The sequence below is a fragment of the Lottia gigantea genome, assembly GCF_000327385.1.
Source record: "Lottia gigantea unplaced genomic scaffold LOTGIsca_89, whole genome shotgun sequence".
Lineage (NCBI taxonomy): Eukaryota > Metazoa > Mollusca > Gastropoda > Lottiidae > Lottia > Lottia gigantea.
Genome location: NW_008710923.1, coordinates 891,523 through 910,399, shown reverse-complemented (window position 1 = coordinate 910,399; position 18,877 = coordinate 891,523). Strand labels below are relative to the sequence as shown.

The window sequence follows — 18,877 nt, the reverse complement described above, 5'->3', positions numbered from 1 at the left end:
TGCCTGTATCTACACTTAACATAAAAAAGAAATGACCATTTAGATAATCTTTGAAGCCTCGTGGTGTTCACAGCCACTGGTGCCCTGAGGAATACTCGTACCACTGGTCGGGAACCAAGGATCTATTGTAAACAGATATACGACGGTAGTTTTAAGCTACCTGTATTACTGAACAGACTGCAAAGTTGGTAATTCATCAGAATAACACTTACCAATGGTATTGTTTTATTTGTGAACATGGAAAAAATTAAAACCTTTCACGTCATATTTCTTATACAAATCGAATTCTGTTTTAGTAAATCCTAGTTCTTCAACTTTATATTCGGGTCCATACAATGTCTGCTGTTCGTCTGCTGTTAAAACTGATGTTGAAGTCGGTACGGTATCTTCCACAAGGATCTGGCACTGAGGGGTGATCACTTTCTTTATAACGTTGACGTAATCTTGTTTCAGGGACATTCCAATAGCTTGTTGAGCACCGGTATCCCAAACAGCATCGAAATCTTTCTCTAAATGTGGACCAAACTTAAAGAAGTCACCCACATAGATTTTAATCTTTCCACATTCACTCTGGTAAAGTTTACCATCAATTGAAGGCTCCGGGGTGACATTGTAGCCTACTTTATTCATCTCAAAGAAATGCTTTACTGCATCCTCTGCAACGTCCACGCCAACTACATGGTAACCTTTCTGTTGAAACCAAACCATATCATAGGTTTTACCACACAGGGGTAAGAAGACCTTGGCGTTTTTCTTTCCCCTGAACAGCTTTTCTTCATACTTTTGCAGACATTCGTGAGGTGCCTGAACAACGAATTTACTCCCTTCATCCGATTTCCAGAATTCAACCCACGTGTTTACATCATGACCTTCAACTTTTACGTCTGCAATTCTATCATCATCTGTAATGTTAATCAAAACTCACTTTGTATAGCGATCATAATACAGCCGGGTCGTGTTGGTAAGCCGGTTGAAATACGTTAATGATTAAAATTTTCAGTCAGAAATGCTTTTAATCGTTTTAGACTATTGCAAAAGCTGCCATTAACAAGGTCCTTTAGGATAGCATGGTCATACAAAGCTTAAAGCTGAGATGGATTAAAGGAACCAGTGACGTCTGAATCAAATTGCTAGCAGTGTCCTCGTATAGAAAATCTTCTTACAATCCCTTAAAATGGTGTGTCGTTACATCAATCATTTGCAGATGAGCAGGGGATTTAACATTTTAGAAAATCATATGCGTACAACAGACGGATGTCATGTTAGTTATTGACGAAATATCTAAATGTAGTAAAAATTCAAGAGGGTCGGGTTGGCTTCTTCTATTTTGCATTGTATCAACAACGCCGCATCGGTCACGGTATCTCATCTATTTCCACCTTTACACGGTACATTCTTATTATCGTATCTTATATATATTCTATTAAGCAGGTATTCTTAATATGTAAGGTGTTCGTAGAGTAGCTTTATCGTCAGAGCAAGATGGAAATCTGATTTATCTTCAATATCGTCAACACAAACCTTACCTGTTCTGTTCGCCATCTTGAAATTCGTTGAATGCCCCGCCCAATGTTATATGTAGGTCAGATATCTACTTTTGCAACTACTTTTGTTTAAAAAATACCACTCTAGTTTATATAGTAAATGTTATATATAGTACTGTAACACAGAAAGGTTAAAAATTCATAAACAAAATGATAATCAATCGATGTGGAAAGGATATATATGACCTACACAGTCTGTCATCCATGTCAATATGTTAAAGGAGGAGTGTGCACAGCTTCAGAACAGGAATTGCGATCGAATCCTTTCTCCCATTGTTCAACAATATATATCTTCTGCTACTATTTGGACTTCAAAATTTGTTTTTGTATTGGAGCAATCAGTAATTGCAGTAATCCTGGAATTTCATTTGGTTTTTAACATTTCAAATCCAGTCATTATCCTGTATAATAAAGGAATAGTATACCTGTATAATTTGACAGGTGACAATAAACATACTAAATTTTACTAATGAGCTCTTCCAATCTTATATATTCATTTTCATATTGATAGAAAGTTTGAGGGGTGTCAATCAACTGACTGGTGAACTATATCCAGTCTTAACTAATAAGTTAATATGTAAAATACACATTAAAATTGGTGCACACTGCCTCTTTAACATACAATATCTCAAGACAAAATTTATTAAAGAACCCAATAAATTACATGTATAAAGAGCAGTACAGACTGTATTAAATAAACCTGAAGAATACCGAAACTTGAGTAAATAATAAATTTTAATAGATTCATTAAGTGTATGTGTACAATGACTAACTCTGCACATTGTACACATTGAGTTTCATTATGATAATTTTAATACACCCACATTTGAAATGTGAAATGACAGAGTAACAGTCCTTAATATACTGATTATATGTTAAAAGTGGCCTTAGATTTTTATCAAATTAAGTGAGTATCTTTTTATTCACATTTGTAGATTAAGTTTGAATCTGAACACCATCGGCGAATATTTATGGAGTTACAGCCCTTGATGTATTAAAATATATTGGGTACGTGGGCGCACGTTGTTGTTTGCAACCTCTTTTACATTTCCAGCGTCATAATCTTATGGAGATTCTTTTGAAGGAAGTAACTCACTGTTTGTCGTAACAATCGAAAGAGATATAGGCGACAATTGGATTTGGAAAACCAAGGTGTATACCGGAGATATATGGTATGTATTCAATTAGACGACTGTCACTTTTTATTTTTTGTAGTAAGAAACAATAAGCATATTGATTGATATATATTTAACATATAACACACAGAAACTCATATACAGTGTACGTGTACATAAAACACTTACAAACATGCTCAGTATATTTTAAGCAAAGTTTAATACTGATATTGACCTGTACAATCAAATAGTTAGTTGAGCACCCAACACCCGAGACCTTGGGCTAGCTACGGTCCTGATTAAAACAAAATATGAACAGAAGATAAACTGATTATATAAGATTGGATTCACATTGTCTGTATAAGGATATCTCTATTGTCTAAGCCAACATCAATCCAGTAACCAACATAGATCCAACATCGTGGATTTTCTTGTAGGATTTCAGCAGTCGAATTCCAGCACCAAGAACTTCCGGTTCTACTTCGGGGAAGTCTTCAGTTTCTTCTGCTTGAGAGGACCCAACGATACGCCGAATCAGTTCACATCCGGCAAAACCAACAGCCTCGGAAATTAAAGTTTTGATGTAGTTTTCTTTATTCTCCCCCGTGAAACTGGTAATGGTTTCTTGGTAAACTAACGAAACGGCGTTGCAGCAGTCCAAAATTTTGAAGGCAACCTCTCTGCCGTTGCTGTCATCCGGTCGAGAAAGGTGGTGGTAGTATCCTAGTATGTAGCTAGCAAACAACATCCCAAGATCAAACGATGCAGGACCAACATGAGCGAATCCTGCTGAAACTAATTTCGCATTTTGATCTGCGACCAGAACTGATCCAGTATTAAGGTCACCGTGTATCAAACATTCACGTTTCTTTTGAAACACATCTTTTAACTCTCTGGCCGTATCTAAAACAGCATTATCTTTATAAATAGCATCCAGATGAAGTCGTACTTTATCGGAGCATTTGTTAGTCGTGTTTCCTTTCGAAAAAGGGGCTGTGAAGATAGTCTTTTTTGTCAATGCCACCATACTACTGTTTTCAAATTTTTCATGTAAGGTTTCCATGGCATCTTCTCCAATTCTTGATATGTGTGTTGCTGAATGAATCCTAGTCAAGTGTCTCGCTATAGCTTCGGCGGCTTTAACGTCCACGTTTCCCTTCAGCAAGCACTTCCGGTAGTCCGAATGAGTTTTAAGATCTTCTATACACAACACCTTGCTGTCTTCATCGTAGAAATAAAGGATTGGGACAGATCCAAGGCTGTATTTTTGAAACTCCTCGCAAGCTTTGAACTCAAATGATCCTCGTTCAGCAGCTAATGGAAAAGCAGGTCCCAAATATTTGATGTACGGGGGAGCGTGCTTGACTATGACACTCTCTGAAGTCTTATTCTTATTCCTCACTCGAAACACATTGTTCATATTTTCTGTTCCAATTTCATCAAGTACAACATTTTTAGTATCTTTACAGAATTCTAACTCTTTGATATTTGAATGTCTTGATATTGTTGATTTAATCAATGAGTTGACATCCTCCATCTTGGCGGCCATATTGGATTATCACCTTCTCTTAATGACGTATCGCAAGACTCCAACAATCTATTTTTGAATATTGCGACTCACTATACACAATTAAGATCCTGATTCTATTGAGATCTTAAATTAGATACTAACCATTACCACAGAAACGAGACAAGATGGCGGCAGGTTCTCAGTCGAATTAACTGTATCGAGAAGACGTCCTCAAATTAAAAAAAATCCAGGAAGTAACTGTTTCCAAATTATATCAAGTTTATTCTTGCCTTAAAAACTGTTAGGGTATATCTTCGATATTCACCTAGTATTTAATTAGGAGTGTACATGTAACTGATCACGTGATTCGTTATCAGCCCTATAGTATTATTTATAACGATAATAAATTGTATCAAGTCAACTATGGTAATCTATACAATAAAACTTAATTCATTTCAAGCACACAATATAGAAATGGGTTTGAAAATCCCTTTTTAAGGATTAACAGTTCCTAAAGGTTTAGAACTCGCATATAACCCTATACAAATTTGACATATACCTGGTAATAAACTCGGCACCTAGCCCACATTTAAACAAAATTTGCCTTAGAAAAAGGAGTGATTCCCTTTAAACGTGAAATGTGACTTCACCCTGCACTCTATAATTTAAATAAACTAGCTTCTAAAGTATCTATTTAGACGAAACTTCACGACGCGCACCTCAACTCTATAATGTATATTCAAACATTATATGACCTATTTTGAATTTGTATTGGTTGAACATTAAATCGCATCGGATCAACTCAAACTTCGACTGAGAAAGGCATCGAAAACACAGTCCCACTCATGGCTACATTCGATGTAGAATCAAACAGACCAATCGGCAAACTAAGGCGTTTACGAGATATTGATTGCCTTACAGTTATTGCGTATCTCACTCTTTCACTCGCTCAATCATTCATCCATAAATCTTTTGATATAGTAGGTCTCTTTTTCTAGAACAATTTGGTGGCCTAAGTGTACTGGTATACATCATAAACAAAGTGAGACTCGTCATTGACTGATAGATTAGTGTAGCTAAGACTGTATTTTGATTGTTTGAAAGATGGCAGCTACTACCGGTAAGTGTAATATAAATCTACAGGTGCGAATAGACTGGATATGTCCGAAGCAGTGTAGGCTATAGCTTGATTTCTTATTAATATAGTAGAAAATAGAAGAAACGAATGCACTATGTAGGAGTAGTGTGCCGATAACCTCAAACCACACACCACATCGGGCAATATCTCATCTTTTCGCACCTTTTTTCCCACCTTTCTTAATGGTATTTTAATGCATATATAACACAGCAGACGTCATAACAAGTTAAAGCGAAAGTATAAAGGTGCGAATAGACGAGGTACTTCATTTGTATGGATTATTTCGCACCGTACACCGCACCGTTCACCGTACCATACATCGCACCATACACTGCACCGGAAAGCGTACCTGGTCTATTCCCGGCTTTACATTGATCGATATGTAATTAAATGAAGGTAACAGCTTAAAGATGGGTTCCCTTGTTTTCATTTAATGCTAATACTTATATGAAGAGAAAGTAGAGGTGTTCGAATGACTTGGCAAAAATACCAGTTTGACTCACATGTCCATAATTATTACATAATTAGCGAAATTAGAAGAGAATTACCAGCAGAATTTCAATGAGTGACCGATCAAGAAAGACCAAAAAGTCTTTTTTTGTTTATCCAGACTGTACATATATGGACATTTATGATTGGCTAAAACTCTATATCAATTGCAATAAGAACATAATGATATGATTAAGATTACATGATAATTCATTAGAAACACCAATTAATCAAATAGTTGGCTTAATTTGACACTAAAAATTAAGGAAACCCATCGTTAACGTAGTTTTTCTGATTGGGGTCTAGTGAGAATTGTGATGCGGTTGTTGGGAATGTCAGAATCAGAATGTCAAGCGGGATGTGTTACCCCCTATTTCAAATTTCTCATTGTACATATGGAAATACCCCCTCCCCTCACAGCCCCCTCATCTAATGATTCAAGGAAACAGGTGGGGGACTCTCTTTTTTCAGATTCTAAAGGAGGTAACGAAGCTGAGAAATGTGAAGGTCCAGGTCAGAACTTCTGGGTTGATTTCTGGAAATCGGATGAAGGGCGGGAATGCTATCTACAAAAACCACACGAGTGTCTTATCAAGTTTGAAGATAAGCTATTCAAGGGAAGAAATGGCGTGAAGACATTTGTCCCTATGTGTGGCAAAACATTTGACTTGATTAGTTTGAAACAGAAAGGTCATCAAGTCGTGGGCGTGGAAATCTCAGAAGATGCTGTAAAGCATTTCTTTGAGCTCAATAAACTCGACTACAACGTCACTCCGGAGCCTTCAATTGATGGTAAACTTTACCAGAGTGAATGTGGAAAGATTAAAATCTATGTGGGGGACTTCTTTAAGTTCGGTCCACATTTAGAGAAAGATTTCGATGCTGTTTGGGATGCAGGCGCCTTGCATTCTCTTGGTAAACCTAAACGACCAGGTTACGTTGATGTCCTAAAGTCAGTTATCTCCCCTGAATGTGAAATTCTATTTGATGATTTAGTACCATCGTGTAGCGACCAACTGTCAGTCCCAGAACTAGAATCTTTATTTGGATCTGGTTATAAGGTGGACGCACTCGGGTTTACTAAAACAGAATATGAATTTTATAAATCATGGGAAGCTGAAGGTTTTAATATGTTTCATGTTCATAAATAAAATCATTGTATACTAATTCTTGTGACCTCGACCAGTGCTTCTATAGGAGAGTATATTCTATAAAACCCAATACTATTATTATTTTACATTTCATATGCTTCGATCTGTTAAATAAATATATATATTATGATTTTAATGTTTTATTTTCTTTTTTATATGCATTTTACATTCTGAGCACAGAATTGCAGCCGAACACCTATTAGAACACAATTATTGGATCTATATAGATCTCTATTAATCAATATAGCTGTCCAGCGTAACACAGCCTACTATTAAATAGTTACTGTTGTTCTGCAATATATTTCAATCAAATGCAAATATGAATGAGGAAATGGAGCATGGGTTTTTATATTCATATATTCTCAAATAAACAAAAGCGAATATATGAGTTGCGTATCTACGTAGGGGCGCCAGAGGAGGTGGTGTGGAACTAATGACTTGTGAGTCTCCTTGACAATTCTAAAGTCTCCGCCCCCACCCACTCACCAAAAGCCTCGACTCCCGAAAAGATAAGCGTGACCCTTTTCTGTTCTTATTCACTCGGGCATGTAAAAGGTTCAAAACTATTTTCCCACTATCAAGATCACACGTCGGCCTCTGTCTTGTTTTTTAACTAATGATTATGTTTAATGAGTTAAGTGAATAATATCATGGCGTATCATAGGACAATTATGCTCTAGAGCAGTGACTGTAGGTTTAATGGCAGACGTTATCGACACACCTACGGGCTATATACACTTCAAACCGGTCCAACCAGTTTTAACTTTAATTCAGACAGAATTGAATACAACAATATCACGTCTAATACAATAAACTGATACTGTGAATAGGCAAGGTATTCTATATTGGACCAAAACAAAATGGCTGGATTAGGGGCGGCAGCGCTTCCTTTTATTGCCTGTGTGGCACTACTAGCAGCATTGATACTTCACGTTCTGTCTTTCGCGTCACCGTATTGGGCGTACAGTGATGGAGTTGGTCATTTTGGTTTATGGAGGTATGCGGAATGTCTGCTAGACGATATTAAAGACTGTTACAGATATGATATGCACTGGGACGCACCAAGTAAGTTCTATTATTATCTTGTTTATTTATCATTATAATATTACTGTTAACAGATAGTAAAGGCGATTTTATGATTGATTACATTTGTCACTTTGTGATACTTTGATACATTTTTAGAGTAAATCTATAATATCATAGACTTATTCTTTATGTAAAATCTGACTTATCAAGCCTATCCCATTAAAATCATATTGATATTTGATTACAATTTCGTTTTCTACTTTCTGGAAAAAAAAGAAATTGTGATCTAATTTGAATTAAATTGATTCTATTACGAATATTAGATAAACAGGATCAAAAAGCCTCCTCAGTTATTATAGTCACTCTCATAATATGGATATAGTAAATACTTTGAACAGTATGACTTGTAATAAAATTTCCTTGATGACTAATGATGGTCTCTCAAAGAGAATAAACAAGAAGACAAACCGAGTTGTAGAATGATAACGAGTGTAGTGGAATCTAGTCTTTAATCATATATAGGCCTACATTCAATAACATAAGGCCCTATTGAACATATATAACTTAATACAAGGTTTAACATGGTCCAGCAGTCAAAACCTCTATTTCTAGATGCATGTTTCCATTATTCTTAGCCCTAACCCTGGCTAAGGGCTTCATCGTTGTAATAGCATCTTCACAATGTCAAGCTATTACGAACTCCGTCTTACAGCAGCAGACACGTTGCGATAGTGGCGTTATAAAACGCTTAGTTTTCGCGGAACTACAAACGACTGGCTGAATAAGTGTGGAAAACTTTTTTACAATCCCTTTAAGTTAAGTTAAGAATAAGGCCTTAACCTAGATTCTTTGGCCCGAAATGTTCAAAAGCACCCCTACTCATTGTTAATGATATTATCTATATTTCCAGCTTATCTGGATGCAATTCGAGCTTTAGAATGTTTAACGCTGATATTCTGGTGTGTACCAATGATGATAGTACCTGTATATATTTATGTAGCTCTTGGTTTACGATATAAATGTTTATTGGGCTGTATGGCCCTGTCTATTCTTGTAGGAGGTAAGAACAATTTTTGAATATAAACGGATTACGACGAGAATTTATTTATTTTTCTTTTTTGGCTCATTCTAATTCACACAGTTAGCCTTCGGTATTGTCTTACTATTCCAAGACAATTCTACAATTCAGATTTACAATACTTTGACTGAAAAGCAATGTGCATGATGTAATCCGATACGAACGCCAAATGTACATTCTGAATGTATATCGACTGCTGAATTTGAGCTCTATCAGCTTTTAAAGCAACAATTTAGACAACTTTACAGTTAGATGCAATAGAGCTCTATCAGCTGGTAAAGCAACTACTGTAACGATAGCTGTAATTGAGCTCTATCAGTTGGTAAAGCAACTAGTGTAACGATAGCTGTAATTGAGCTCTATCAGCTGGTAAAGCAACTAGTTAGATTACTAGATAGCTATAATTGAGCTCTATCAGCTGATAAAGCAACTACTGTAACGATAGCTGTAATTGAGCTCTATCAGCTGGTAAAGCAACTAGTTAGATTACTAGATAGTTATAATTGAGCTCTATCAGCTGGTAAAGCAACTACTGTAACGATAGCTGTAATTGAGCTCTATCAGCTGGTAAAGCAACTACTGTAACGATAGCTGGTATTGAGCTCTATCAGCTGGTAAAGCAACTAGTCAGATTACTACATAGCTGCAATTGAGCTCTATCAGCTGATAAAGCATCCATTTAGATAACAATACAGATAGCTGAACACCATCAGCTGATAAAGGCATTATGCTACTATACAGTTACCTACAATTGAAAACTAGCTGATTGGTAAGCCATTATTGAGATGACTCAACAGATAGCCCCAGCTCTGTTGGCTGGTTAAAGAAACTACTACACAGATAGTTTCAGCTCTGATTGTTTTTGTGTTTCAGCAATCTGCAATGTAATTGGTGCTATCATATTTGGTGTACAGATTGGTACGAACGATTGGCAATTGGGATGGTGTTTGATCGTGTGTATCGTTGGTGGAGCTCTGGGTTTCGTCTCTTTTGTAGTAATGGCCATAGCAACTTTCAACAGACCTGATTTCGCTATCGAGCGCCATTATCCGTCAGGATTTTACGTAGATCCGTACAAAAATAAGCTCTATGTTGTTGAAAATATTGACCGATATGAAACATTGAGTGAAAAATCCGACTCTTCTCCAATGGGTATAAATCCATCTTAGAATCTCAGCATAAATGCAGTTAGGTTGGACAGGAATCCCATTTTAATTCATACAAATGCTTTCATTCATAAAAAAGTTCAAGCCAAATAGGTTTGATGTTAAAAACAGTATAAAATGGATGATAGCTTTTCCGGAGAAGTCAATATTAATCGCTTTTGTTTGCTGAAATATTTGTTTACGTTTTCAGCAGCTGGCTTACAACTACTATTATTCAGTCTTCTATCTCGTCTATTAAACGGCGAATTTATAACCAAATGTCAAAGAAGCCAACCGCTATCTTCCTTATGTAACTAACCAATTTTCATTCAAGCTTTGCAAGTAACCTAAGATCTGTTCCATTCCATGTACATATAGAATTCCCAAAGCAAATTCAAATTTCAGGATTGGAAGTCACTCGAAACACCTTAGCCTTTTGCAATATCTAATAGGCGTATATGTAAAAACACGCGATAGGCCTATGTGTAAAAAAAAATCAATCTAACTAAAATTATAATTATTGTTTCGTTATAATTCTTTTGGTTGGTCTCAACGACAAAAAATAATATCGAAACGAAACTATTATCTGGTTTTAATTGAATTGGAAATAAACGTACTACGCAGAGGATATGAACTTTCAAATTTCACTTTCAATTTGATTGTATAAGTGCTTTCTAAACATTTTAAATGTAATTTTGTAGATTTTATAAGTAATGTTATATTAAAGACTTTATTATATTTTGTACTTAATGCAAATATTCTTCAATAAAAATGTTTTTTTTTATATTTTTAACATGGATTCGGGTCAATTTTCATCAAAATAAGTCTGGATTACCCCCCTTCAAATTGACTAAATATTACCTCCCTTGAATTCTAAAATTTGGAGCTCATAATATACAAACTAAACCCTTTAGCTAATATTAGACTGTCTCAAAAAGATGCCAAGATGCAAACCATGTCGTTCGGCCTCAAGCGTTCTGGCGTTTCCAAAAGCATTTTGTGTTTAGAATTAGAGTGGTTCTTACAGGCATGCATATCTTATTCAGTTGAATGAAAAACATTAAAAATAAATAACAATAACAATTTATTTGAGTAAATAAATAATAATCACATCAACAAACAATTGTAATTCCTGTATTTAACAAATTGTAAACAAATATCACTTCAACAAATGACAACCACTATTACAGAAAGAGTAACTTCAGATAAATAATATAATATAATAAATAGCAACTCAACAAACATAGTCTAGTCCCGGAATGTTTACATATATCACACTTAATATATTCCAAACGCAGCGAAATCCGTACTTTACATAAGTTGCTGCCTATATAATACTGATATTTTTGTAGCAGAGCTAATATTTGAGAATATCTTTGTAACCCTCTGATCACACGGTAGCTGCGTTAGAGTATATTTCTACCATGTGGTGCACATCAGATCAGATTGTATAAACCTATTTCTTGTCACAAATATACTTTTAATTGAGCACTTTTTATCATAGCAATCATTAATCAACACTCTTCACTTCCTATATAGTCTTATCCTTCAATTTGACTGATTGGCTCTGATGTGGTAACCTTATGGCTCATATCAGGGTGAGCATTTTTCGGTATCTCCTTGGCAACAGTCAATGTTTGCTTGTTCTGTACCCTCTCCTTTATGCTCACTTGAATCTTGGAGAACAAACACCATATTGTAACTTTTGTACAATCAGGATTTTGTGTGTTCTTTCACTTCAAAGTGCCAGCCAATCCAATCAAATCACAGCATTTGCAAACTTCCGTGATTCAAGAAAGGCGGCTATTGGAGTCGTAATATCTTTGTAGTGTGAAGATGCTGTAGTCATAGGCACAGGGTTAAAGCAGTGTTCACTGAATTTTTGTCTTCTTCCGTCTGTTTTTTTCGGCTATATAAAGCTATAATGAATCATGATGTATCAAAGGGTAGACGATTCATGCGATATCGAACCCTTGCTACACTACTTCACTTACCTTCAACCACACGTTACTGACTGATCTTAGTTTTTTTATATAAAAAAAAATCTTACCTACCGTTGAACCAATGGCATGTTGCTAAAACAACTTAAATCATTGACTCTAGTGATCAAATAATTCTTAATCTATGATTTATGATGTGTGATATTGAGTATCCATCTTACATCAAAAGAGCAGTATGACAATAACTACAAAATGTTTGCTATCGGGTGTGTATATTTCTTATGTGATAACAACCATATGTAGGCTATGCAAAGAGTTGGGACATATAACAATGGCCCAGAAGATGTTCTGAAAATCAATTGTATCTAATCTGAAACAGAATTAATGTAAAGAGAAACAGAAAATGTTTCAACCAGAACCTGAAAAAAAAACCTCTTCAGCGATAAGATGTGCTCCTCGTTCCATACCAAGACGACTATCCTGAAAAGCCAACGACAATGAAAACTGAACCCGAAATATTATTTCTGTCCACATAAATTACTTCACCAAGATGATTCATAGGTGTTTTTGAACATAAAACTCCACCAGGTTTACCAATTGTAAAAGGTTTTCTAAAAAAATTGTATGAGTATTAAGGAGACTGATAGCATTGATTTTCACAATTCCAATTTTCAATCAGACGTCTGTGGTTCCTGCAATTCTTCCAAAACTATGGCTTTAGCGATAATGAAGTCATAAAACACTTTATAGTCTGATTGAAAATTGCAAATGAGCAAATAGATGCTATCAGTGTACTCAATACACATAAAAAAATTTAGGAAACCTCTTTACAATCCCTTTTCTGATTGATTTCAGATGCAATTGGTAGACATCTATAATTACATTAAACTGATTGTAGAATCACTATACGTACATGTCACACATATTACTTGATGAAAAAATTCTTCACATGAAATGTCTCTCCATCCAGCTTTTTTACCGGATTTTTCAACTACCATGACCATGCAGTTTTCTTTTCCACCGGCGTTGTTTGGTTCTCCTGGAATAAAGAATCTTCCCATTATTGCGAGAAATTTAATTTCATGTAGGCCTACACAACTCAGATTTTAAGAAATCGAATACTAAAGACCCCCCTTCCCTTCACACTCCAAGAACAATCAATCTGGCTACGGGCCTGTCATTTGAATATTTCTAGCTATTTTCGACTTGTCGACTTGAAGCTGACTTGTGCATGGCCAAAGACCCAAGAATACATTTTTTGGGTGTATATATGCATTATTTTATTGTAAAATTGCAATATTCTTCCCCTCTCAGAACAGATTCGAAACAAAAAAACATTTCGCAGTGCCCCACCCCTAATCTAAAGTTTTGCAATATCAACACAGGGAAGGTCATTACCTCCTATCCAGTTGGTAAAGGTCAAAGGTGAACCATCTGACCAAACAAAAGCACCACCAGTACCGTTTCTAACACCACCAATCCACATTCTAAATCTACCAAAACCAGCTTGTCGCCTAGAAAATAGACCAGAAACCAACCGTGTCTCCACAGTGTGATGTGAATCAAGGTCCCGTCATAAAAACAAGACTTGTTGATATGAGACCGTTTCTTTTCCTTAATCGTTTTCATACACTAATATGAGTATAATGCAAACGTATCGATGTAATAACATACCTCTTGGAATAGAAGTGCTTCAGTCACGACAATGGGCTCTGAGAAATACAGTTGTAACTTTATATAAAATCACAAGATCACAATTATTTGTTTTTTCTTTATTTTCAATTTTGAACTGAATAGCTCTCAACACCAGAACCCGAATATAATCATTAAGTTACCATTGGTGTGAAATCTCACTATCCAATCAACTGTCAGTATTTATCAACTGAGTTCAAATGGAACCTGAGTGACACTGATAGGTGATAATTGATCTATTCATGCGGAACATTCTGAACATCAGAATTATTGAAAAGCACAGGTCTGAACTGACCTCATATTATACAGGAAGTTGTTTTCTGCAAGTGTTCGGGCTGGGGCTATAGTAGCATTCTGTTGTTTACATAATTTCTCCATCCCACTAAATGTTGCTGTTCTACTAAAAAACATATATGTTCTATCTTCAAATCGCTTTTGCACTGAAATTCAAAATTGTTTTAAATTTCAAATATTATTTCATCGCTATAAGTTTATTCTATTCTATTATTAAAAAGAAAATTAAAATCAATTTTTCTTTTTCATAGATGACAGCGCCCATTAACGGTTCGATTGCCTGATTTAATTAAGAAGGTTTTTGCTAGCCGCCCTAAATTAGAACCCACGACAACACAATTTTTAAACTTTTAAAAAAAGAAAATGACTATCGGGGAAAACAAAAAGATTGGCTTTGTCCAGTTAAGTTTTTGAGAAGTGTTAAATTATCATTTACTTACATATTTGACTTTTGACATGTAGACTAAAAATTATAAAAATAGAGGCTCCAAATAACAGGTTCATCCTGACGAACACTGAACTGAAACTGAGACTGTCTAAAATATTACGATATAAAACACAGATCAAAGGTCAAGAGATGGAAAATGGACTGTCTTGTTAGTCATATTTCCGAATCTTCTTAGCTTAATGACAACAGAATACTATTATCTACTCATATCTAGGGTAGATGACAACTCTCTGCGTATTTCCGATAATTTCTCAATTGATAGATTCAGACTTCTCAATCTTCACTTAACCCCTTATTTGATTAAAATGGAATTAAAAATGTCTCATTTTATATTTATGACCCTTTTCGTCTCCGAACGGTGTGATATCGGCACGAACCCATGTGTTAAGCATCAATATAATTGACACGAGCTAAAGCGCATAAGTAGTCGACTGCTATGCAAGTTCAAGGGAGGTAACATAAAAAAATATTTGATTTGTGAAAAGTAGACTCATTCTGAAATTGGAACAATAGTTTTTAAAATAAGTAATCTCTTCAGATTTTCTATTTGATAATCATGTACAGTTGTAAACAATAGAATAGTAGCCAATGCAATCTTCATTACTTGATCGTTAACTTCCGTTTAGATAGCATGTATTATTGCTCTTTGAAAATTTTAATATGGGACCGTGAAAACCATCTAAAAGGGGGGAGGGGGTTTAGGGGGGGTCACATAATTGCCATTATGATAAAATTGAAAGTGGATGTGCGTGTGGGAGAGGGTAGGGGTTTCAATTTTTGGGAGCCATGACCCCGCCTCCATGTCCTCTCATGGCAATACAATGACGAATTGTTGGATAGCGGACAGGCTATCATACAAAGCAGAGGACAAATTACAATACTGTAATCTATTTTTAATTAGACTAACTTGACGTCAACTTAATGTGAAATTTCCTCTAACCAGTATGAACTTCCGGTTGGTTCACGCCGGTTACAATCTCAAGTGGTTTTCTTTTAACATATCAGATATTTATATCTATATTTTGGATGTTATAAGCTTGATTCTATCTAGCCATCAGCTCTTTGTATACATCACCATGGGCATAGAAGACGCGAGATTGGAAATATTTGGCTTAAATCGACACCGTTTTTACTGCAAAGTTTATTTGGGTTGAGTCAATTAATGAAATCTTTCCAACGTGGACAACAACAGTACTCTACGGAATGGTTTTCACAATATAGCCAATACATGAGCAGAAATAAAGTGATTAATCAATGGTTTCAAGCTTTCACCAATTGTTAAACCTCAGAGACCTTCACTTAGGCCTATTGGATCGACAGCTTACAATTAGCACGACATTCATTGGACTGGCCTCATAGCTGTCATTGTGTACTTTTGAAAATGATAACCGACAGTAAACGCACGAAACAAAACAAAGTATCTTGAAGTACATTTTAATCAAATTCAATTAACAACAGATAATTAATATAATGATTTTAATACTGCGATAATTAATAGTTCGTTTCATAAATTATATCTAAATAATTCAATTTTCCATTAAAATCAACAATAAAAATCATATAAAAAAATAAATTTAAACAAACAAAATTCCGAAGTTTTACAAGTGAATACGATAGCAGTGAGCCACCATTACTGCTGCAGAATACCTATACAAAATATCGAGTTCGAATTACTTAGATATTGGTCATTTCTTCGCTTCGCACACAAAACACATCCTATCACACCAATGGTTGGGTGGTTACCATTCAACCTCTGCGATAATGTAGGACCACGGCGGTAGTGAAAATTTTTGGAAACTCCAGTTTTATTCCCTTCTGGTAGGATAAGCGGAGGTTTTTGTCTCATGACCAATCATCTATACACTTTTATATACCGATATACGCTACTAAAGCATCCCTACTAATTTTGTCGCAAGCTGTAATGGACCACACTGACAGTTTTCCATCGCAGGTATTTGAGTGTGCGCTGGACTTAGTATACATATATTTTGCTATGAGTCATGGATTCCATAAACATGTACTAATACCGCTCTCATCCGTTGTTTCGGTATCATTGCAACTGGACTGCTAACAATAATTGCTGTTGCCGATGTTCTCTCAATATAGTCACACAAACACCTTATCACACATAATGACTTACCTTCCTGTAGGAACACTTCAGTCCAGATACACAAGATCGATCTAAATTTCAGGCCTACCTGTTCCCGTCCGAACAAATTCAGTTGAAATTTAGCTCAGTCTTGTGTTAGTTTATAAACTTTCGTCAAACTGTTAGAAATGCAATTTTACTTACCTGATTCAGACGTATACCACCGATTGCATTATACCAATCGATTTGTCTATTGTTATCAGATATACTATACAATTATGGTAATACATATAATACAGATAGACATCTTCACTATGGTCAATCTATTACGTCTTAATCTTATAGTTATACCTTGATTGCAATGGCCCACTTTATTGCGTAATTATTTTTCAACAGTCTTTCTGTTGAGGGCTGAGATTGGCTGCATTCGCTAGCGTACAATCCAATCAAATTGCAGCATTCACAAACTGTGAAACAAGAAAGTCGACCATTGCAGTCAAGGTAGAATCTGAAGGCGTAATTCGTACTTACTAAAACATGAACCGACTTGAACCGACCAGAAATGACCAGGCAACGAGCAGAAACGACCAGGAAACGACCAATGAAAACGTGAAACGACCAGGAACCGAGCAGGAAAACCGTACGTAATACCTTGACCATTGTGAAGATGGCCTATCGGAAATGAAATGAATGGAGTTTTAAGTCCTACTTGATGGCCTATCAGAGGCCAGATATAGAGTCAACAAATCTCAGAACTTACAACTGTAGTCTTTCATTGTAATAAATCAATACATGCACTGAAAGAAAGAGTTTTTGACAATGGCATGCAAATACTCATGATCATGGTTTACGGCTGGTCTGAAACGGTAGATCTGAAACAAGAGAGGCTAGGTTTCGCCACCAATAAGCTATCCAGTTCCTGAAAACAATTCTAAAAGAAGAATAATTAATATCTAACACCTTAATACCAATTTGGTATCTATTTTTAATGAAATCAGTATTTAAATGTCTATGGGAAACATCCGTGCTCCGGACATCCACCAAAATGTCGATGACCTCTTAAATTTTCAATAGCTAAAAGTTAAAAAGAAGTTAAAATTACCCTGAAATTTCATACAAATGGCTCTATGTTTAAATTCTTCACATGAAATATCATTCCATTGTTGTTTTTTACTGGTGAATTCAGCTTCCATTACCATACAATCCTCTCTACCTCCAGCGTTGTGTGGTTCTCCTGTTGAAAAATCAATATTAAAATCAGGTTTGGTCGTGTAAATGCAAAGACAGATTCTCAATTTCCTTATATCTTTTATGACTATTCGGTTAATGAGATAAAGATGTAGCCTATGTGTTCGATTTTAATAACATAAATCGTTATAATGTGAAGGAGCAATGTTGGCTATTTTATGACTTTGAGATTTGTTCAGGTCAGTAAAAAATCTGAAACGACCTTCCGGAAGTACAATATGGCACGAAAATAGGTTATTGTTGATATCATGGATTTTAAATATCCAAGGATTGTATTTCTAATGATTTACATGTCGTTTTTGTCGTTAATGTTCAAGATAAAACAAGAGGAATTCGAGGAATCGATCCTTTATGCTTACTTCCTATCCAGTTTGTAAAGTTCAAAGGTGAACCATCTGACCAAAAATAAACACCATCAGTCCCGTTTCTATCATCACCACCAATCCATATTCTAGAATTACTAAATCCAGCTATGTTTCTTAAATAAACGAAGACCTTGATATTACTGGATTTTCCATGCTCAACAGGTGCTCCCTGTTCAAAGACCAGAAACCCATCCACATGTACATATCCCATCGCATTTCATAGGACAATGTTCAAAACCTGACAATATCAAAGACAGGCTTTAAGCGCACTGGCTCTCTATTCAAGATTTGGAATGAAAAATTCACCCCGAAAGTGCAGCTACTGCCTGGGACGACCTTCCATGGCCTTCTCCATGGGGTGTGACAAAAGCTAAATATCTCGGTATGACAAAGACTAGGCATGGTCTGAACTTACCTCATATTATACAGAAAATTGTTTTCCTGTAGTGTTCTGGCTGGAGCTATGATTGCCTGATTTGATCTACAAAATCTTTCCATCTGACTAAACGTTCCTGTTGTATTGAAGATTGAATATTTTCGTTCTCTGAACGTCAGATTCACTGCAAAATTTCAAATATGATCATAAGGAAAACGAAAAAATAAAC

The 18,877-nt window shown here is 35.6% G+C and overlaps 4 protein-coding genes across 4 annotated transcripts; 2 read left to right on the top strand and 2 right to left on the bottom strand.

Moving 5' to 3' along the window:
• Nucleotides 1-387: 387 nt before the first annotated feature.
• LOTGIDRAFT_67729 (hypothetical protein) lies at nucleotides 388-789 on the bottom strand (the record flags this gene model as incomplete). The annotated part of the gene is made up of 1 exon (XM_009068054.1): nucleotides 388-789. A coding segment is annotated over one exon (402 nt), but the record flags the coding sequence as incomplete, so codon positions are not given.
• Nucleotides 790-2,173: 1,384 nt separating this feature from the next.
• LOTGIDRAFT_223159 (hypothetical protein) lies at nucleotides 2,174-7,078 on the top strand. Its single transcript, XM_009068119.1, has 3 exons — nucleotides 2,174-2,716; nucleotides 5,168-5,289; nucleotides 6,268-7,078. The coding sequence occupies exons 2-3, from the start codon at nucleotides 5,274-5,276 to the stop codon at nucleotides 6,945-6,947; spliced, it is 696 nt and encodes a 231-aa protein (XP_009066367.1). The 5' UTR covers nucleotides 2,174-2,716; nucleotides 5,168-5,273; the 3' UTR covers nucleotides 6,948-7,078.
• Nucleotides 7,079-7,541: 463 nt separating this feature from the next.
• Nucleotides 7,542-10,989, top strand: LOTGIDRAFT_236912 (hypothetical protein). Its single transcript, XM_009068118.1, has 3 exons — nucleotides 7,542-8,012; nucleotides 8,884-9,033; nucleotides 9,925-10,989. The coding sequence occupies exons 1-3, from the start codon at nucleotides 7,808-7,810 to the stop codon at nucleotides 10,218-10,220; spliced, it is 651 nt and encodes a 216-aa protein (XP_009066366.1). The 5' UTR covers nucleotides 7,542-7,807; the 3' UTR covers nucleotides 10,221-10,989.
• A 2,060-nt stretch (nucleotides 10,990-13,049) lies between these two features.
• Nucleotides 13,050-14,626, bottom strand: LOTGIDRAFT_236911 (hypothetical protein; the record flags this gene model as incomplete). The annotated part of the gene is made up of 4 exons (XM_009068117.1): nucleotides 13,050-13,175; nucleotides 13,535-13,650; nucleotides 14,124-14,268; nucleotides 14,563-14,626. Coding segments are annotated over 4 exons (450 nt in total), but the record flags the coding sequence as incomplete, so codon positions are not given.
• Between the last annotated feature and the right edge of the window lie 4,251 nt (nucleotides 14,627-18,877).

Excerpts from the sequence above, each read along its gene's own strand:
- LOTGIDRAFT_236912 (XM_009068118.1), top strand. The coding sequence starts at position 7,808 with ATGGCTGGATTAGGGGCGGCAGCGCTTCCTTTTATTGCCTGTGTGGCA. Across the intron at positions 8,013-8,883 it reads TATGCACTGGGACGCACCAA|CTTATCTGGATGCAATTCGA; the intron begins GTAAGTTCTATT and ends CTATATTTCCAG. Across the intron at positions 9,034-9,924 it reads CCTGTCTATTCTTGTAGGAG|CAATCTGCAATGTAATTGGT; the intron begins GTAAGAACAATT and ends TTTGTGTTTCAG.